The following is a 19,310-nucleotide window of genomic DNA, read 5'->3' on the forward strand; positions in this document are numbered from 1 at the left end:
TACACGTGAGATTTTAATTGTGGTTCAAACGTATATATGAAATTTTAATTTTAAGTCAATCGTGTACACATTTAAAAAATAAATATATCAATTTATTTTTTATATTGGATAAATATAATTATTTGTTATGTAATATATAAACATTATATCAATAATCTGTGAGAACTGGATCAAATCAAAATTTTATGTATAAAATTACACAAAATCAAAATTTAAGTACAAAATTACACATTAGGCCAAATTTCATGTATAGTTTTGAGACTTATCCCATTATATTATAAATTTTTATTAAATGTTTATTAAAATTGCAATATATATTTATTAAATTAATTAATATAGACTAAATCCTAAACTTTAGATAAGTAGAGGATCAATACTAAAAATTATCGTTATCTTATAGGGCCAAAAAAAAAAAAGACACCTGTGATGAGAGAATTGCTTAGGACGGTCTTTTTATACAAGTAACTAAGGAAATTACAAAACATTGAGGTACCGAATAATGTACAAGAATAAAGTATAGAGATTAAATATTAAATTCGAGCATGGTATAGGGACCAAAATTAAAATTTAACCATTTTTATGCCATCTAAATAAAATAAAGGGAGCGGAATTGAAATTCAACCATTTATGTTGTAATAAGGACGGTGGGTTCCCTTTTTATATTTTAATTTATTTGAGGGACGGTTCCCGTTTATACAGTAGTATAGATAGAGGGATATTTTATTTATGGTTAAACTATGCTATAGGTCCTTGTATTGTGCATAAATTATGGATTTAGTCCCTGTGGTTTAATTTAGGCATTTTTACTCTCTGTACTTTTAGAATTTTGAAATTTTAGTCCTAACCGAATGGTAGCTATTAAATTCATTAAGTTTTGATATTTTTAAAATTTGATTCGACAAACATATTATTAATATCATTTTTGTTTGTTATTTCCACATATTACTAAAAAAATCAATTAATAAATATATGACTGTTGTTTGCATTGAGATTGAAGATATAGCGACTAAATCTATAACTTGATGTATAATATAAGACTAAAAATAAAATTTAATCAAATAAATTTAATTATTAATATTAAATAAGGACTAAAATTTGATAAATCGAAAACTACACGAAATAAAAATAAGACATGAGAATAAATTTGATTCGTGCTGACAATGAATGAGACAATTCTTAAAGATATGTACATATTAATCATGTCTGCTTTCTATCTAATTCGCTAATAGGAGCTTGGGGTCCATTTTGATCCTTTTCAAAATTTCAAATCTACAATCATTCAATAAGAACAAATGAAGAAGGGCAAAACGTTTATTAATGCTTTGTTTGTTAGTTATTGATTTTTTTTTAAATAGTACGTTTGGGGTAAATTGAAGGGTAAACTATACCAAGGTTACTTATTATTAGTAAATTTATGTTTTAGTCATTCAAGTTTAAAAAAATTAAAAAATGATCACTAAACTTTTAAAAGTTTTCCTTTTAAGTCTCTGGGTTGATAAAATTGATGTTATATGGCCCTTTTGACGATTCTTTTTTTTTTCATGAAACAACTTTATTCTCTAATCCCCAACATTGGTCGTCAGATCAACTTGGATCTAAGATATGTTTTCCTGCTTGTCAATGGGTAATCATCGAATTATCACTTGGAGCTCGCTAGCTAGACTTTCGAAAAATAAAAATCTAACAGCCCAACGACTTGAATAAAATTATTTGAAAAGTTCAGTGAGTTAGATAGAAACTTTTGAATAATTCAGTGACCATTTTATAATCTTTTAAAACTGAGTGACCAAAATAAAATTTATTAAAAAATTAGTTACCTTGAATAAATTAATCAAATAAATGAAATAGGAGAAAGTAAAGAAGAGAATGCACGCTTTGTGGTTATTATTGAGTTTATAGAATAATAATAATAACAAAAAATAGATTAGGTGAAGGAAGCTGGCTAAGGGCGTGTTTTTTGGACATTAAAATTCCTTTAAGCAGATATGGTCGTACCATAAGTCAATATCTTGATTATGAGAAACACTGCATGCGTTTTAGATTTCCTTTTTTATATACTTCGGATCTAGGGAAAAATTATTTTATTCCCTTTTTTCAAACTTTATTATAAAATTTATTTGACTTATTAGTGCAGTCATATGGATAGTTGTCACCATTAAATTGTTATTGAATTAACATTATAAAAAGGATCAATTTTAAAAGTATGTGTGTAATTTTATACATAAAATTATTAACATAATTATTAATATAATGTTATTTTATGTTTATATATTACGTCTAACGAACCCCAATATGATAGTAATATTACGTTTAGACCTCAAAAATTAACCTTTATTATTATTGTTATTTATTTGTAATCTTTTACGATTTTTCTTATTCTGAAATGGTTTTTTTTACAAAAAGAAAGAAAGATATTTCATAACAGTTGAACTGACAATTGATCCCATTTTTACAATAGACCCAAATCACTGCACATTTATTATTAAAAATTATTTTGTAATTCAAAGTGACGATGCTGGCATATTCTCTTTAAGACCCTACATAATGAGAATAACTAAAATTTAGAAATGGGATTCGCTTATTCAAACTAGAAATTAAATGATAACCAGAAATAGTAGGAAGAAGCAAAATGCCTTCCCATGATCCATTTCTAGGTAAAAATGGATTTCATTTTAAAGCATAATGCAAAATATCAGTCTATCCAAATGAACTGCCAAAGGACTTTTTTGTAAATAGATTTCGGGGTGTAATGTGACTTCAAGAACTAACTGAACTAAATTCCGATATTTAAAAGTAATACTAGCTAAATCATGGCTTATGCTTGAGAATAAACCAATAACTTTTGCTGGAATCTCAGTACTAACCTAACCTTAATATATAGATGTATACATATATGACTATGTCTAACTGATACGCAAACACTCAACTGTACAAAGGTCAATTTTGCTCCTTACTCCGCATTTTTTGTAGATTCTGATTCACGGGGGCTAACCGACTTCTTCTCGGGAATTTCAGGCTTCGCCATGGCTGGTTGTCCCAAACCAGCACCCTTGGCAGAACTTGATGATGGCTCTATTGTAAGTGAAGATGCCTCGTCTCTAGAAGCATACCAGGAATTTCCACATGCAATACATTCCAACTGAAAACACAAAGGGTAAGTTTTAAGGGTTAAAGATGAAAATGAATATCTGACTGTATATTCCAACAACAAATATACATATGCCTATCAAACACAATCAGACATTCACATATGCAGGAGCATGATACATGTTTATCCATTTTAGACAAAGATTTATATTACCATCTTCAATAAAAGTACCATGGAGGTCCTTGTCCTAGGAGTTGGATTGCATTTTGCCCCCTTTACTAAAAGACTGGGCAAATTAGACCATGTATGTTATGTCAAAGAGCAAACTAATCCTTCTGTTAAAAATTCCATCCATTTTTACTGTTAAAATCTGCTCTATACGTCAACATGAGGTGAATGTGGCATGCTGTCACATGTAACTGTCTGGTAATGCTAGTTTTTAACAGTAGAAATGGATGGAAGTTTTAACAAAAAGGACCAGTTTGCTCTTTGATCTAACATATAGGGACTAATTTGCCTATTTTTAGGTAAAAGGGGCAAAATGCAATCTGACTCCTAGTTTAGGGGCCTCCATGGTACTACTTTTACCTACCATCTTCTAAGTACTTGTGTCAATATTATGCCTTTATAAAATCTAATTTCTACGTAAAAGTATATTGTTCTCTTGCTCAACACGGTTAGTGAACTTCTAGTCATTGCCTGAAATCTAGTACAAAGACAAATCTTTCTCTGCAGTTGCAGTTATTGGTCTCTCCTACATAAACAAGTTCGACATTTGTGCATGTACATGTCTAACCAGGGTGAATCACAATATATAGACACACACTAGCTTAATCAACTTAGTAACATCATAGTAATCCAAGCTTATTCTCGATGATGGAAATGGAGAAGAAAATATGAGATAACCTGGTAGCGATCTCCATGTCCTGCTTGGATAATGTCCCTTAGACAGACTTTAAATTCATTGCATCTTGAGCACCGAGCATCAGTCATCTGCTTAAAGAGTAATCGAACAATCAATGAGCATATGTCAACCAAGTTAAAAAGAAAATTGTAATCACATTTATTCTTCAACAAAAATTAGGTGAAGAGAATGACCTGCATGCGCTCTGATTCATCGGGCTCTTTTTTTGCTGTCTCTTCAGCAGTTAAACCCTCCTACACAGAAATCATTAATCACAAAACAATGCCACTTGCAATAAACAAAAACCCTAAGGACATATATATAACGAAGTGGGGGATCAATATTTGCAGTAAAAATTAGTTACAAAGAATTGTAAGCTTAAAATTTTTCTAAGCCGTTGAGATATTGAAACCAAAATGACAAAAAGATAACCAAGTTCAAGAGTTGAACACATTTCCACCTACATGAGGTAGCTATCGCTCTCTTAAACCGACACGAAAGAAGAGAACTCAAGGCCCTTACAGACTATACCTTTAACTCAGCAGGTGTCATGTTAAGTATTGTTGAAGGTTCCAATTCTCCATTTAGTAGACGTCGAGCGAGCAACGGATTGTTCTATAAAAAAGAAACAAGAATCAACACCATCTTAAAGTGAAACAAGGGAATATATATCTATATAGGCTTATAAGCAGAAAGCTCTTGACCTTCAGGTTGAACATAAGTTGCCGTAACTTCTGGTTATATTTCATGTCAGGTGAAAAAGCATCATGTGAGGCCTTCTCGAGTGCAGTTACAGCAGCAACAGCAGCATCTGGCCACTGAAAAGACTTGCCAGCCTGCAAATCAAGAAGGGCAACAAATATTATGCAAATCATTGGATCAATTAACATTCAATAATACCTATTTCTACTGATCATCACATGGGAAAAAAAAAAAAAAAGAAGAAAGATATCCCTACTATAAAAGCTAAACATAGGTAAAAAGTCACTGCACACATTTGAACTCTTCTCTTGTGATCCATTTGCAGTTCCTGAACTCTTAGCGCCTCTTTCAGGTTCCAAGCTATCAGAACCACCTTTTACTTTGTCATCATTATGCACGCTATCAGGAGAACTACACATGTATTGAACTGCTTGGAGAAGCCTCTCCATCCACTTATCACGATGGGTTACTCCAGTTAGCACGTTAGCCTTTGACAAAATAGTGTAGTATTCAGTGGTATTACTTGTACAGCTTCCAGGAGTTTCAGCTTTCATATGTTGATCAGACCTTGTAGTTCCTTCATCGTTCCTCGTAACATCAAGAGGTGAAATGTTCTTTTTCCTGAGTGTTCTTTTAGCTTTCAATTGCTCTTCCTGATCAACAACTGCAGCAGCAGCATCCATCTCAAGGTCAGGGAGATCTCCCAAACGTGATAAAGTTTTCTGAACAAGTAGATCAATCTCATGCTGTTTACTATCCTCATAATCTTTATCAGTTAGCTTCCAAAGTTTCCGCTCTACAGTGTCATAAACTCTTTGCACAATAAAACCTGGATGCTGTTTACGGTTTGGATGTTGCTTATGTATGGGAACAAAGTGCACTACACACTTGTGCATCACAGATTCAGCTGGAACCTCATCCCTATGGAAACTATAAAACAGCTCTCTGGTATCACGTGATTGCCAGCTTCCACCACCTTTTTTCTCAGCCTCTTCAGGGCGATAAAACCACTGGCCAGTAACCATAATGCTCCCATCCTTAGTCTGACTAATGTCCTATCATTGATAAAAGCTCCATTATTTGAGAATAAGCGACTAAGAAGTAAGTCGAAGGTAACAAAACTAAAAATGCGATACCAGGCAATGCAATTACCTTAATGATTGCCACATAAGGCTTCTGCTCCTGATCTTCGGGAACTAAAAGAACTGGATCCTCCTGTAGAGGAGCACTAGAAAACATAAATAATGACACAAAGGTGAAAACTTATAAATTAACAAAAGAGACCCCAAATTACTGCTGCAAACAAAATAAAAATAGAATGCCACAAAAATGGGCCACTTAAATCTGGAGTAATAACTTTTCACAAAGCAGTTCTACAAGCATAACCATTTTTAACATTCACAAAAGATTAGTTCTAATTCCTACCAGCATCCACAAAGACACTCTTTTCTGCCACTGCTATTACGAGCACCATATTTACGGACCAAAAGAGCAACAAATAAACATAATACATAACAACTATACTTATTTAAAAGGGTGACTGAAAAACATAAACGTAAAATCAGTAGTAGAACTCATTTATACCAGGAATCAGTATCTCATTTCAGCTTTCTTTGACCACAATTCCTGAGAAGCTAAAGAAAGTATCATCACTCTTCACAAACATGGAAACATCTAAAAAAGCCTCTTTTTTCCCCCAATTACAACTGAAAATAACTGAAAATCTCAATTTCTCATAGAAGATAACTTAAAATTAAGATAAAAGAAAATGACCCAGAAAAAGCAGCTTCAGCCACTCAAAGAAGGGAAAAAAAGCACTTGATAAATCCATTAAAATGATTGAAATCAACTAACAGATCTGACATTTATAGAACAACCAGAAAACCAGACCATAAATCCACATAAACACAAGTAAAAATTTTCAAGCCAAAAAAGTTCAAAACCCCTAAATTCCAGCAAAACCTATCAAACAATGCCGCACAGCAAAAAAGAACACAAGCCCTAACAATCAGAAACCCCTAAATTCAGAATCCGAACACTCGGAAACAGATTAACAAAGAGCAAAAAACCCTAAAAAATCCAAAATGCAAGTAAAGAACTCACGAGATCATATCGGTTGCCATCAAACTCAAAAGCTTCATAATGACTCCTCCTTCCTCTTCCTTTCCCAGAAACCCTAACAGCTTCCCCTATTGGCTTCGCATCCTCTTGAACTCCTTCTTCCTCTGGTTCCTCTTCTTCCTCTGGTTCTTCTTCTTCTTCCTCCGTGTCGTCATCTCGCTTTTTCTTATTCTTCTTCGTTTTCTTCAATGCCCTCTCTTCTTCCTCTTCATCATCCTCTTCTAGTAGCTTCATTTTCTTCCTTTTCCTTTCTTGCTTGGTATCTTCCGGCCGGGACCGTCGGGTACGTATCGGAACTTCGTCCTCATCGTCGCTAGTGGATACCTGAGCGAACCTTCGGTTTCCCATTTCGGACAAAGGCTGTTTTTTTTTTTCGGGTGTTTTTCAAGAGGTTTTTAAATGAGATTAAAATTACTACAAAATTGAAAAAAAAAAAGTTTCTATCATAAGTGTGGCTGCTCTTTATATGTTTTGGAGGTTCACATAAGAAATATTACACCTCATCATGGTCGTAGACTCGTCCGAAAGTCGAGAGGTTGGATAAAAATATAATCTCAAAAAATAAGTTTAAATAAAAAATAATATTTAAATTTAAACGATGAGTTTTGAGTAAGTATTTTTTATTCAAGTTTGATTCGGCTTGAATATTGTTATTTTTTATTATCGTTTTGATACAATTTTATTATTATATTACTATTATTATTTAGATATTGTATAATTTTTAATTAATTGTTAATTTTATTACTATTTTAGATGCATTTGTTTGTTTAATTAGAGGTGTGCAAATTTGATTCGATTTAAAAACTCGATAAAAATTCAAATTTTAAATTAAATAGTTCAAGTTATTCGGATCAACTCGAATAAAAAAATCAAATTTTTCGGTTTAATTGAATATGAATTACATAATTTGAGTTATCGAATAAGAAATGACAAAATTAAGTCGTTTTAATAAATATTTACCTTTTCTAAAATTAAAAGTCAAAATCATTAAGTTAAAAGACAAAACTACATCTTTTTTTATAATTATTTATCCATTAAGTTAAAAATGAAACCATTATATTGTTTATATAATTAAATAATATTGTACTTCATCTACTAGTTAAATAATTGGTGTATGCAAACGCAACATTGAGTATAAATAATAGGATTCATTAACTCGACTCGAAATTTATTAACTTTATTCGATTTGATTCGAAAAAAATTCAAATTAAGTTTAGGTGCTAAAATAGGTTTTGTAAACTCGACTAACTTGAAAAATTTTTACTTGATTTGACTCGACTTGATCGAATACTTACCTCTAGTTGCAACTAGACCTGATCATGGGTCAGGCCACTTGGTCTGGCCGTCTGGCCCGAAGGCCCGACAGAAATGTGGGAGGTTTGGGTAAAAGTATAGACCCAAAAAATGGGCTTAGACAAAAAAATAAGGGCCTCGGGTAAGGCATTTTTGGCCCGACCCAAGTCCGGCCCGAATTCACTAAAGGACAAAACAAATCTGCTCTTTTTTTTTAATGTTATTTTCTTATTGTTTTCTTCCTATTTTGCTATCATTTTACATTATATTGCTACTATTTTGTTGTTATTGTTTGAATATTGTATAAAACTTATTTTATTGTTAATTTTGTTAATATTTTAAAGGCATTTGTTAATTTTGTTATTATTTTAGAGGCATTTGCTTGTTAAGTTACATTTATCTTAGTGTTATTTAAGTCTACATATATTTTAAAATTTATTTTCAATTTGTTGGGAAATATTTATTTTAATTTTTTAGTATTTTTGATGTATTATATATTTTAAAATTATATAAAAAGTTAATACGCACGGGCCAGGTCGGGCCCAAGTTTTTATCATTTGTATCCGGGTCAGGCTTGGGCAAAACTAGTAAATGGGCCTGAATTTTTAGATGAGCCCGGCCCGAACCCAGCCCATGAGCACCTCTAGTTGCAACTATCCTAGTGTTATTTAAGTATAAATATTTATTTTAATGCATTTTCAATTTGTAAATATTTATTTTAATACATTTTCAATTTGTTAGGAAACATTTATTTTAATATTTTTAGTATATTTGTTGTATTATATTTTTAAATTTATTTTTATATAATAAATTTAATACGATCGGATATAACCAGAATCGAGTTTAGTATTTTTCTTATTTGAGCCAGACTTATATAAAATTTCAGACCTATTTTTCGAGTCAAGCCCGAACATAGAAAATAGATCTAAATTTTTCATTAGCCTAATCTAAACCCGATCCAATCCATAGTCAGGTCTAAGAAATAGACTGTGCTTTTTTTATTTTCCTTTATTACATTACCTTTGCTGAATCCTTAAATTGTATGTATTTATTTTTTTCATATTTCATTTTCATCTTAGTTTATCCAAAATAAATTATTAACAATATGATTCTCGAAATATATGAAAAAAAATTAAAAAATTAAACATATCCATGTCAGACACATATTCATATATCCAAATCCGAATCTGAGTAAATTAGCTAAAATAGCTAATTACAGGACTTAAGAGTATAAAGAAACAATAGGTAAAACAAGTGTAATTATTAGTTATGAGCCAATCATTGCTTACGATCCATCACAGTACCAGCTATTTGTACCAATGCATAAGATATGATTATATATATTCTTAACCTACACTCACAGGGCTCGGAGTATAAAAAAACAGGTAAAATAAGAATAATACTTCATCAATCATCATCCATTACTATAGCATCTATTGTTTTTCAAAAAAAAGAAGAGCAAAGATTAAAACGCTACAAGTACTAATGATACATACAGGTAATGCAGTTTTCCATTTGTCAAATTCTTGAATGCAAAGTTCTTTTCATGTCAGATTCGCCACCTTCGTTATTCGCTCCCTTCAACCGCGGATTTTGCAGTTTTTCTTTGGCTTTCATTAGGATCTTATGCACTTCATCGAAGTGAGGATTTGTAGCATTTCTTGTGTTTTCGATCCACAGCTGAACTTCCTTGTAAGGACCCAATAACCTGTTTCGTTCCGTCTCACCCAAAAGCTATGTCGAAGAAATTGTTATCAATCTTAATGACTCTTCAGATAATTTCATTTTCTAAGCACTCATGCATGTGCAAGCCAAGAAGGAAAACGAAAACATAAATACTAGTATGTTTTAAGAAGAAACGCAGATAAATCTATGGGGGCACGGGTGAACTGTCATAGAATATTATGTTCCACCAGAGAAGTAATGCTAATGACAGTCAGAAAGAAATGAAATGTGGACAAATATACCTCGAGTTGCATTATGTCACAAACGAGGCTAAGATCAGCTATAGATGGTTGGTTCCCGCCGAGCAAAAAACGGCCATTACCCTTGAGCCAAACGGACTCTATCTTCGACAGAGATGCAGACAGAAATTTCTCACCTTCAGCAGCTGCTTCTGGATTCAATGGACGGCCAAGCACCGGTGCTAGGACAGTATTCCGAACAATTGTGGCTGGAAAACAGAAGCATAGAGTTCAAAAGCCATACCTCACCAATCGAAAGGGAGCATTGGTACACATAACCACAACACAAGTATATGTAGATTGAAGGTAACATATCGGCATAGATAAACCAAAAAGGATTCGTGTTTAGAGACAAGCACAGATATAGCATCGGTCCACCAAGGGAAATAATATGACATAAAACAATATGTCATAAAAAGGATTCATGTTTGGAGACAAGCACACGCATATAGCATCAGTGATTGGTCCACGAAGGGAAAAAACATGTCATAAGATACAAAGCAAACATTATCCTACAACATCAGTGCACGAATCACTATGAACAAGCACAGAAAAAAAGTGTACGATCCATTTCGGCGTTAATTACATACTTGGACCACGACGTAAGTTGGAGTGATGCCAATCCAACACCAAATGTATCTTACTTCTCTTGAAAACATCAGCCGGGTACCTTGAAGCAAGGAAAACGGACACTCGTTATAATAAGAGTGGCATATCTGAACTGAACATGAAATGCACCAAATTTATATTGATAATCCCGTGATTGAACCGCATAAGTTTCGGTAAGACAGTCACCTACAGCAAACAAACATTGGCACATAAATTAGTTAATCCTTCCAATAGTAACATCATAGAACACCAAGACATTGACATACTGTTGAAGTTGTCCAACCATCCACCATGTAATAACTAACAAGTAATCCTACAAAGAAAAAGGTAATTGCACTCACCAATGATCTGCAACTCCAGGAAATGAAGAAGCAAGATAGACAAGAATGGCATGGCTGCAACAACAACAAAAAAACTAATAGTTATATATATATTTAATATGGAACGTATGAACTAAGGGGAAAAAAGGGGTCTTTATTTACCTCTCAAACAGCTTAAATCTTCCATCAACGATGGCGGGCAGCTGCTTCATGGGATTAATTTCTGCAACAAAATAATTCTTAATTTATAAATCTCATAAAAAAAAACAAATCAAATGGTTAATAACAAATTGGTGTATAATTTGAATACCTGCGTATTCAGGAGTTAAATTTTGACGCTTAGCGATATCAACTCTAATCTCCTCAAAGTCTATACCATTTTTCCTAATTTACCAAAGAAAGAATATGAAACATGAAGAAAATTTTCAAAGCAGAAGAAAACCCAGATAATAGTTCATCAGAAGATGGGAAAAAAAATTACTTGCAGAAGATGATGACAGCTCGAACAGGCTGAGACATGCGATCTGCATATAGTTTGAGCTTCATGTTTATCCCTTTTGATCTTTCTACTTCAGAGTTCAGTCTCTGTTTTCGGTATTTTTCCCTTAATTTATCCTCCGCCATTATTTATTTATTTTGTTCAAACACCTTTGTTTTGTTGACTTTGCTTCCTTTATGTCATTTCTTCAACCGCGAATAGACTAGGTCAGGTAGCATACACGTGTGATTTCTTCTGGGTAAACCACAACATTACTAAACTATTATATATAAATAATTAAAAATTAAAATATTAAATATATCCATTTTCCTCATCTCGAAATTGGAGTAAAATAGCTAACCAGAGGACTTACAGTACAACGAAATAATAAGTAAAACAGAGCGAAACTCTTATATATAAGCCAATATTTACTCATCGTCCATTACAATACCACAGCATCTGTTTATATAAACATAACCCCCTGTTCTTAGTGACTGAAAACATTCCACACGTTCTAATTATACATACTATAGTAATGCAGTTCTTCATTTCTCAGATTCTTGAATGCAAAGACTCCACCACCTTCATTATTTGCTAAACCCTTTTAATTGCTAATTTTGCAGTTTTTCTTTGAGTTCCTTCAGGACCTTATGCAGTTCATCAAAGTGAGGATTTGTAGCATTTCTTGTGTTCTCAATCCATTGCTGAACTTTCTTGTAAGGACCCAATAATCTGTTCCAATCCGTCTCACCCACAAGCTACATCGAAGAAATTGTTATCGATGCGTGATTTAATTTTTAAAGCACGAAACATTAAGCATACGGGGCCACGGCGGAGATGACGAAAAAGATTGATTCATAAAAAACATACCTTAACTTGCATTATGTCACAAACGAGGATAAGATCGGCTATTGATGGTTGGTTCTCACCGAGCCAAAAAGGCCTATTATCGTCGAGCCAAAAAGATTCGGTCTTCGACAGAGCTGCGGACAGAATTTTCTCGCCTTCAGCAACTGCTTCTGGATTCAATGGACGGTGAAACACAGGCGCTAGAATAGAATTCTGAACAATTGTGACTGAAACAAATGGAAGCATCGAGTTTCAAAAGGCGGCTGTCATTATCAATATTAGAAAATAATTAAAGTATCAAATAGGATATTATATAATATAAAAAATAATATAAATACGACATTGTAATATTCGAACTACATCGCCTCGGTAAGGGTTGTTCACCGAAGCCTTTGTCTCAAAACATGTTGTTACTACGTCTGTTTATGGTTATGTGAGATGGTTTCGTCGAAAAGTAAGAGAGTTTAAATAAAAATGTAAACCTAAAATAAGTTTGAATAAAAAATTAGGCTCATTTACGGAGTGAGTCAGGTTTCGAGTAAGACTTTTTTGGCCCTAACCCGATTTGATCCGAATTTGTAAAAAAAAAACGGTTGTGTTTTTACTATTTTTTACTGTTTTGCTATTATTTTCTTATTGTTTTCTCACTATTTTTCTACTATTTCACTATTATATTGCTACTATCTTGTTGTTATTAATTGGAAATTATATAATTATTGTTTTATTGTTAATTTATTACTATTTTAGAGACATTTACTTATTAAGTTGTATTTATCTTAGTGTTATTTAAATATACATATATATTAATTTATTTTTAATTTGTTTAGAAACATTTATTTTAATATTTTAGTATTTTTGATCTATTATATATTTTAAAAATTATATAAAAAATAATACGACAGGCTAAGTTTGAGCTAAATTTTAGACCCATTTTTCAAGCTGAGCCCGTACCTAAAATTTTGGTTGAGTCTGGACCAAATCTGATCCGACCAATGAACACTTCTAATTATTACTTTTACACAATTTGAATTTTAGTTTTTGTAATTTAAAAGGTGAAAATCATTAATACTATTAGTATTTTGATGTATTAATATTTTTCAAACAAAATTTATCAATTTAATATTTATTTTTCATCTATTATATATTGTATTTTATAAATACATTCTAATTAATACTTTAAGTAAATAAAATTTGATAAAGAAATACTTATTATATTAATGAATGGACCAAAATTTTTAAATAAAAATAAAATAACTTAATTTTTAATTATTGAAGTGTAAAATTATATAAAAAAGGACACTCAATTTTTTAAAGAAATAGTTATGTTTTGACATTTGTGTTTCACGTATGTATATGGATGAAATATATGTTTATATATATATATATATATATATATATATATATATATATCTATATATAAAATTATAGATAGAGCTGTACATGGACAGTTCGGTCTGAAGGTTCGCTCGAAAAATGAAAAAAATTCTGTAAAAATATAGGTCTGAAAAATGAGCTTGGAAAAAAATCTAAACAGGCCAAGCCTCGGTGAGATTTTTTTAGTCCTGTCCGACCTGAATTTTTAATAAAAAAAGATCTTACTGTTTTTTCATATTTTGTTACTGTTTTCTCACTTTTTGCCACTGTTTTGCTATCATTTCATTATTATGTTATTATCATTTCACTATTTTGTTGTTACGTTTGAATATTGTATAACACTTGTTTTGTCGTTAATTTTGTTATTATTTTAGAGGCATTTGCTTGTTATGTTGCACTTATCTTAGTGTTATTTAAGTATAAATATTATTTTTATTTATTTTCAAATTGTTGAGAAACATATATTTTAATATTTAAAAAAATTATATAAAAATTAATATGAACTAGGCTCGGGTTTTAACATTTTTATCCAAGTTGAACTTAGTCAAAAATCTAGACTAATTTTTCAAGCGGGCCTGGACCTAACAATTAGGCCTGAAATTTAATTAGGGCCCAGCCCAATCATGAACAACTCTAATTACAAGTATTCTCATCTAATTTACTGTTTGAATCTAATTCAATTTGGACCTAATCCAAATGTCTAAAAAAAATTGTGATTAATATATGATTGTTTCACATGTATAGGAAAAAATGATACTCATCACTCTGGAAAACTTGGTCAACAAAACTTTGAATCTACCATAGAAACATGAATCTCTCCTATTCTAAGTGTGTTACCTAAGGATGGAGCTTTAATTACGTATCCTTAACAAGCGCCAATTCACATAATCCATGTGTTTATTTTCATTACATAATTTTTAACCTATAAACTCTCTCTGTTTTTAACATTTGCTAATTAAAGTGAAGTCTTGAATTGGATGGTTTTTCTATATCAATGCTGTGAGACAGACATTAGAAACTCACTCTTGTTGTCTTCCATTGAATTAAACCTCCATTTTCTTTTCTTTCTTTCTTTTTTCCCCCTTGTTTTCTTATTGTCATTTGTGCCTCTCTTTTTTTCATTACAAGAAAATGGCATTCAGTGGGACGACAGAGAAATGCAGGTCTTGTGATAAGACTGTTCATTTCATTGAAATGGTATCTGTTGATGGTGTACCTTATCATAAGACTTGTTTTAGATGCAGTCATTGCAAAGGCCTTCTTGTGGTACCTTTTCTGTATTTACCATAAATTTTTTTTTTTAAAATCATAATATTGTGAAATCCATGATCAATCTTTGCTCCACTAAGAAACTGAAGATGTTTAAATTAGATTAGACCGGTTGAATTAATTAAAAAAATAAATTGAACCAATGGTTGAATTAGTGTTTTTTAATCGAACTGATCAGATCGACGAATCAATGACCTAATCAGTTTGATCATCAGTTCAATTTAAAAAACATTGTTTGAAAATACTACCATTTTCATAGATGTTAAATGCATTCATCTTCACTTTTCTCGTTGTCCTGTGCATTGCTTTAATTTAATTTTTATATTTTGTTTTTCATTTTCATCCTAGATGGGAAGCCATTGTCAAAGGGAAGGAAACCTTTATTGCAAGCCTCACTTTGAGCAATTCTTTAGGGGAACCGGGAGTTACACTTCCAAAGGTGACATCTTATATATATATATATATATATATATATATTTCGAGATTAAGCTTTTCAAACTAAACTAACTTATAATTTGGTTCATTTTTATTTTCATTTTGGCTAACAATGGTTTGTTTTAATGGATTTTCAGACAAGCCCAATGGACTGGTAAACTCCAACCATGCCTTAAAAACATTATATTATTTTTTTGATATATAAATTTCATACATTCATATCATATTTTTTAATTACACAGCAAAGGGCACCAAGCAAAGTTGCATCCCTTTTCTCTGGCACACAAGACAAATGTGGAGTCTGTAAGAAAACTTGTTATCCTTTAGAAAAGGTATTGTTTTCATTTTCAATTTTTTCGGACATATTTTCAAGCATAAGTACGAGAATATACCATCCAACCTGTAAATTACAGGTGACTGTGGAAGGTGAAATATACCATAAAAACTGCTTTAGGTGTGCACATGGAGGTTGTTTTCTTACAACATCGTCATATGCCGCATTGGACGGTTTCCTGTATTGCAAGCACCATTTCGCTCAATTGTTTAAGGAAAAAGGCAGTTACAGTCATCTAACTAAGACATCTTCGATGAAGAGAAGCCCCTCTGGCGGGAAATTCGATGCCGAATCCGATTCGGAACCGAAATCGGAAGATAACAAAACCGGAACCGAAGCTCAACCTGATCCATGAAGGAAAATACTTTGATTTGAACCTTCATGGGACAATATTTGTGGTTTAAAATCTCAGTATAATTTTGGTGTTTGATATTTATATATAGATATATGCATGTGTCTTGATTTAGTCCCATGAAGATGTTCAATGTGGGGTCTAAAGGTGTTGTTTGATATTTTATTAAAAACTAATTGTTGTTTTAAATTATGTGAAAAACTTTATCAAAGGGAATTAAAATGTTACCTTATATTTAAATTGCCCCAGTTGAACAATGGTCAGATTATTTTTAATGTATTATTAATTTGGTATTTTTGAGTTAGTTTAGTTATTAATTTTTATTGTAAAATTTAAAATTTTTAAAATTATTAAATTTCATATAAAAAATATGAAGTATCTGAAGATTGTCATGCGGTTATCATGTTTCAAAATTTTAACATTTTAGTCAATATTTTTGCTAAAAAATCAATTCAACTTTTTCAAAAGATTAATAATGAAATTGGGCTCTTTTAAAAATTAAAACTAAATTTAATTTAAAAATAAAAATTAAATTAATGGGGTTAAATTTAACTTTATAATTAAAAATTACTTCATTTATACATAAGAAATGGTTGCTAACTTATTTCAAAGCAAACTGGCGACAGATGTCTACGATAATTATTTAAACATAATAAATAAATAAACAAATATGGGTTGTGGAAAAATATTCAACCGTCGAGCATGCTTTGACCATTAACTCCATATAGTTGACGTATACGGTTTTAAAATTTCCTCTCAAATTATTGCCTTCTTTTTAGTTTTTGACCGATTAATGTGAATCACATCTCGGATATAGATATATGTTTAATATAAAAATATTTTTTAATCTTTTATATATTTAAAGAAGGGTAAATTGCATTCAAGGTCTCTAAGTTATTAGTAACTTGATGTTTTAGTTATTAACTTAAAAAAGTTACAGAACAGTCACTAGACTATTCAAAAATTTTTATTTAAGTCACTAAACTGTTATAATCGTTGATGTATGACCTTCTTTGTCCGTACCGCTTGCACCAATCAAAAGATTTTCTTCCCTTTTTCTTCCGCAATTCATTTGTTCTCATGAAAGGAATGTTCTTCTACTTATCAATTGGTATTGATCCATCATACTAATTGTCGAATTGTTATTTGGAGTTCAATTGCCAGACTTTTTAAGAAAAAAATTTAACATCTCGTTAACTTAAATGAAAACTTTCGAATAATTTAATAAGTATTTTGTAATTTTTTAAAATTAAATAACTAAAATATAAAGTTAATAATAATTTAGTCACCCTTTAACTAATTTTTGGGATTGCATATGAACATATTAGTGGCCTTAACCGTACAAAAAAGTGGAGACGATATTTATATTGGGTACCTACACATATCTAGACTTAATCAATAACACGTACGTTTTAGCAGTAAACGAATAAACCAATCTTCTCATAATCTTCAAAACCAATATAAAATAATCAAAGCTTTGACTTCCAATATCTACCTCCCAACATTTGTATGCGTTCAGACTACGAAAAATATTTAATCTAAGGTAATAATTGAAAACAAAACATAAAAATGTGGTGATGCCTTTGTGTTCAGACAGACCAGAAACCAAGACATAATTTCACAATATGTAATGATGTTTTTTACAACACATTTCAACTTAGGCAGCTCAATGATTCTTCCACAACCATCATAAACATGAAAAAACAGTGTAAATCCTAAACTTCATACTTAAATTCGATTCAGATCCATCAGATTATGGCCTATGAATTTTGGATCTAGATATTAGTTTCATCCATGTTATTCTTATTTGAAGAAATATAGTGTATATGAATATGTATTCGATATGGTTATTGTTTACAATAGGTTAACTCTTTTAAGAAAATTTTTAAAGTGTTATTTATTGAGAGTTGATGATTTTCTTAACAGATTCGATATTATTCTCAGTCTAAATTTTAATTTTCGACTTTAATAAGAATTCGAATAAATAAAGTTATTTAAAGAGATGATAAAGAATGAGACTATGTGTGGTCTACAATCACCTATCAAGAAAATGTGACATTTGAATTTGGTAGGATTTGAACGGTCCCATATGAATAACTATGATTAGTATCACATCACACGTATGAATTCCTTGGAAGCAATTACAGTGCATGTTATGAAGAAAACGGAACGGTAATGGTGCCTGCCATTTGTCTTGGACAGCTTCGGGCACATGTCAATGAATTCATTCACCTCAAGAAAAAAGAACCATCAATAATAATTAATTAATATTGAGCCTTGAAATAAATATTATATATATTAAAAAAAAACAAATTGGCATTAACATCGATCCAAACGAGTGTAAAGTCAACGCTTACAACAGTTTCTTAGAAACGGTTTTTCAACTTAACACTCCACCAGATCGAAAAGGACCGATTTACCCTGTCCTCTCTTTCTCTTACTATGGTTAGGCAGTATAATTAATAACACAACGAGCAACTTCAGCCACGTTTAAAGGGCATTTCCGCCATTACAACATAATTAATAGTAGCAAGTATTTGACTTCATATTTCACCATGATCTCCCATTAAATACACTCGACCTCTCTTTTCTTTAAAACCCAATTTCCATAAACCATCTTCTCATTTCCATCATCATGATCATCATTTGTAACCCCAAATTCATATTCATCTTCTTCACCATCATTTTTTCCACCATCAACCTCTCAAGTTGCCGCCGCTACACCCTTAAAACTATAAACCCTGAAGAACCAACCACCATGGCGGCGGAGCTCTCAACAACATGGTTCCATTTCCCAGCAGCTAAGTCGCCACAGCCATCTGTTGCAGAAAAGATTAGTCGACCGATTTATGAAGTTTCATATCGAACAGTTCCAGGCGGACCAAACCCCCTCCACAACTGATTTTATTTTATATTTTTATTTATTTATTTTTGCAGATCTTGAATATTAATTAAGTTAACGCAAAAAAATTTCCTCAATCTTAGCGCAGACGCAGAGCAATTCTTATTTATTTATTTATTTTTTCTTTCTTTGGAAGTCATGTATATGTATACCAGATACAGTTTGAGATAATGAACGTTGTGTATCAATTGTTGTTCATGGTCACGATATTCGGATCATTTAAACTATAGAAATTGATTTTATAGTTTGAGTGTTCTATTTTTACCTTCAAACCAACGGAAAATTGAGAGATTTAGAGGGTATAGGGGCAATGAAC

At 31.4% G+C, this 19,310-nt stretch overlaps 4 protein-coding genes across 4 annotated transcripts; 1 reads left to right on the forward strand and 3 right to left on the reverse strand.

Moving 5' to 3' along the window:
• Nucleotides 1-2,706: 2,706 nt before the first annotated feature.
• LOC105801915 (uncharacterized) lies at nucleotides 2,707-7,246 on the reverse strand. The gene is made up of 8 exons (XM_012633268.2): nucleotides 6,798-7,246; nucleotides 5,847-5,909; nucleotides 4,988-5,749; nucleotides 4,697-4,828; nucleotides 4,524-4,607; nucleotides 4,187-4,246; nucleotides 3,995-4,081; nucleotides 2,707-3,139 (listed from the first exon to the last, which is right to left on the reverse strand). Exons 1-8 carry the CDS (start codon nucleotides 7,161-7,163, stop codon nucleotides 2,951-2,953), a joined length of 1,743 nt encoding a protein of 580 aa, XP_012488722.1. The 5' UTR covers nucleotides 7,164-7,246; the 3' UTR covers nucleotides 2,707-2,950.
• A 2,236-nt stretch (nucleotides 7,247-9,482) lies between these two features.
• On the reverse strand, nucleotides 9,483-11,692 carry LOC105801917 (glutathione S-transferase T1). Its single transcript, XM_012633272.2, has 7 exons — nucleotides 11,483-11,692; nucleotides 11,312-11,385; nucleotides 11,164-11,224; nucleotides 11,023-11,076; nucleotides 10,663-10,742; nucleotides 10,076-10,281; nucleotides 9,483-9,842 (listed from the first exon to the last, which is right to left on the reverse strand). Exons 1-7 carry the CDS (start codon nucleotides 11,623-11,625, stop codon nucleotides 9,627-9,629), a joined length of 834 nt encoding a protein of 277 aa, XP_012488726.1. The 5' UTR covers nucleotides 11,626-11,692; the 3' UTR covers nucleotides 9,483-9,626.
• A 175-nt stretch (nucleotides 11,693-11,867) lies between these two features.
• Nucleotides 11,868-12,693, reverse strand: LOC105800883 (glutathione S-transferase T1). Its single transcript, XM_012632253.2, has 2 exons — nucleotides 12,350-12,693; nucleotides 11,868-12,237 (listed from the first exon to the last, which is right to left on the reverse strand). The coding sequence occupies exons 1-2, from the start codon at nucleotides 12,572-12,574 to the stop codon at nucleotides 12,091-12,093; spliced, it is 372 nt and encodes a 123-aa protein (XP_012487707.1). The 5' UTR covers nucleotides 12,575-12,693; the 3' UTR covers nucleotides 11,868-12,090.
• Nucleotides 12,694-14,722: 2,029 nt separating this feature from the next.
• On the forward strand, nucleotides 14,723-16,345 carry LOC105801913 (LIM domain-containing protein PLIM2b). Its single transcript, XM_012633265.2, has 5 exons — nucleotides 14,723-14,968; nucleotides 15,320-15,410; nucleotides 15,544-15,560; nucleotides 15,649-15,738; nucleotides 15,820-16,345. Exons 1-5 carry the CDS (start codon nucleotides 14,834-14,836, stop codon nucleotides 16,093-16,095), a joined length of 609 nt encoding a protein of 202 aa, XP_012488719.1. The 5' UTR covers nucleotides 14,723-14,833; the 3' UTR covers nucleotides 16,096-16,345.
• The last annotated feature ends 2,965 nt before the right edge of the window (nucleotides 16,346-19,310 follow it).

This window comes from Gossypium raimondii, chromosome 11, assembly GCF_025698545.1.
Source record: "Gossypium raimondii isolate GPD5lz chromosome 11, ASM2569854v1, whole genome shotgun sequence".
Classification (NCBI taxonomy): Eukaryota; Viridiplantae; Streptophyta; class Magnoliopsida; order Malvales; family Malvaceae; genus Gossypium; species Gossypium raimondii.

Bases quoted from the DNA above. Each gene is read 5' to 3' on its own strand.
- LOC105801917 (XM_012633272.2), bottom strand. From the start codon at position 11,625: ATGGCGGAGGATAAATTAAGGGAAAAATACCGAAAACAGAGACTGAAC. The intron at 10,282-10,662 runs GTATGTAATTAA...TCTGTTTTCCAG, and splicing joins CAACTTACGTCGTGGTCCAA to CCACAATTGTTCGGAATACT. The intron at 9,843-10,075 runs GTATATTTGTCC...TCTTCGACATAG, and splicing joins GTGACATAATGCAACTCGAG to CTTTTGGGTGAGACGGAACG.
- LOC105801913 (XM_012633265.2), top strand. From the start codon at position 14,834: ATGGCATTCAGTGGGACGACAGAGAAATGCAGGTCTTGTGATAAGACT. The intron at 14,969-15,319 runs GTACCTTTTCTG...TTTTCATCCTAG, and splicing joins ATTGCAAAGGCCTTCTTGTG to ATGGGAAGCCATTGTCAAAG. The intron at 15,739-15,819 runs GTATTGTTTTCA...TGTAAATTACAG, and splicing joins CTTGTTATCCTTTAGAAAAG to GTGACTGTGGAAGGTGAAAT.
- LOC105800883 (XM_012632253.2), bottom strand. From the start codon at position 12,574: ATGCTTCCATTTGTTTCAGTCACAATTGTTCAGAATTCTATTCTAGCG. The intron at 12,238-12,349 runs GTATGTTTTTTA...TCTTCGATGTAG, and splicing joins GTGACATAATGCAAGTTAAG to CTTGTGGGTGAGACGGATTG.
- LOC105801915 (XM_012633268.2), bottom strand. From the start codon at position 7,163: ATGGGAAACCGAAGGTTCGCTCAGGTATCCACTAGCGACGATGAGGAC. The intron at 5,910-6,797 runs GTGAGTTCTTTA...GCTCCTCTACAG, and splicing joins ATGGCAACCGATATGATCTC to GAGGATCCAGTTCTTTTAGT. The intron at 3,140-3,994 runs GTTATCTCATAT...TTGTGTTTTCAG, and splicing joins GACATGGAGATCGCTACCAG to TTGGAATGTATTGCATGTGG.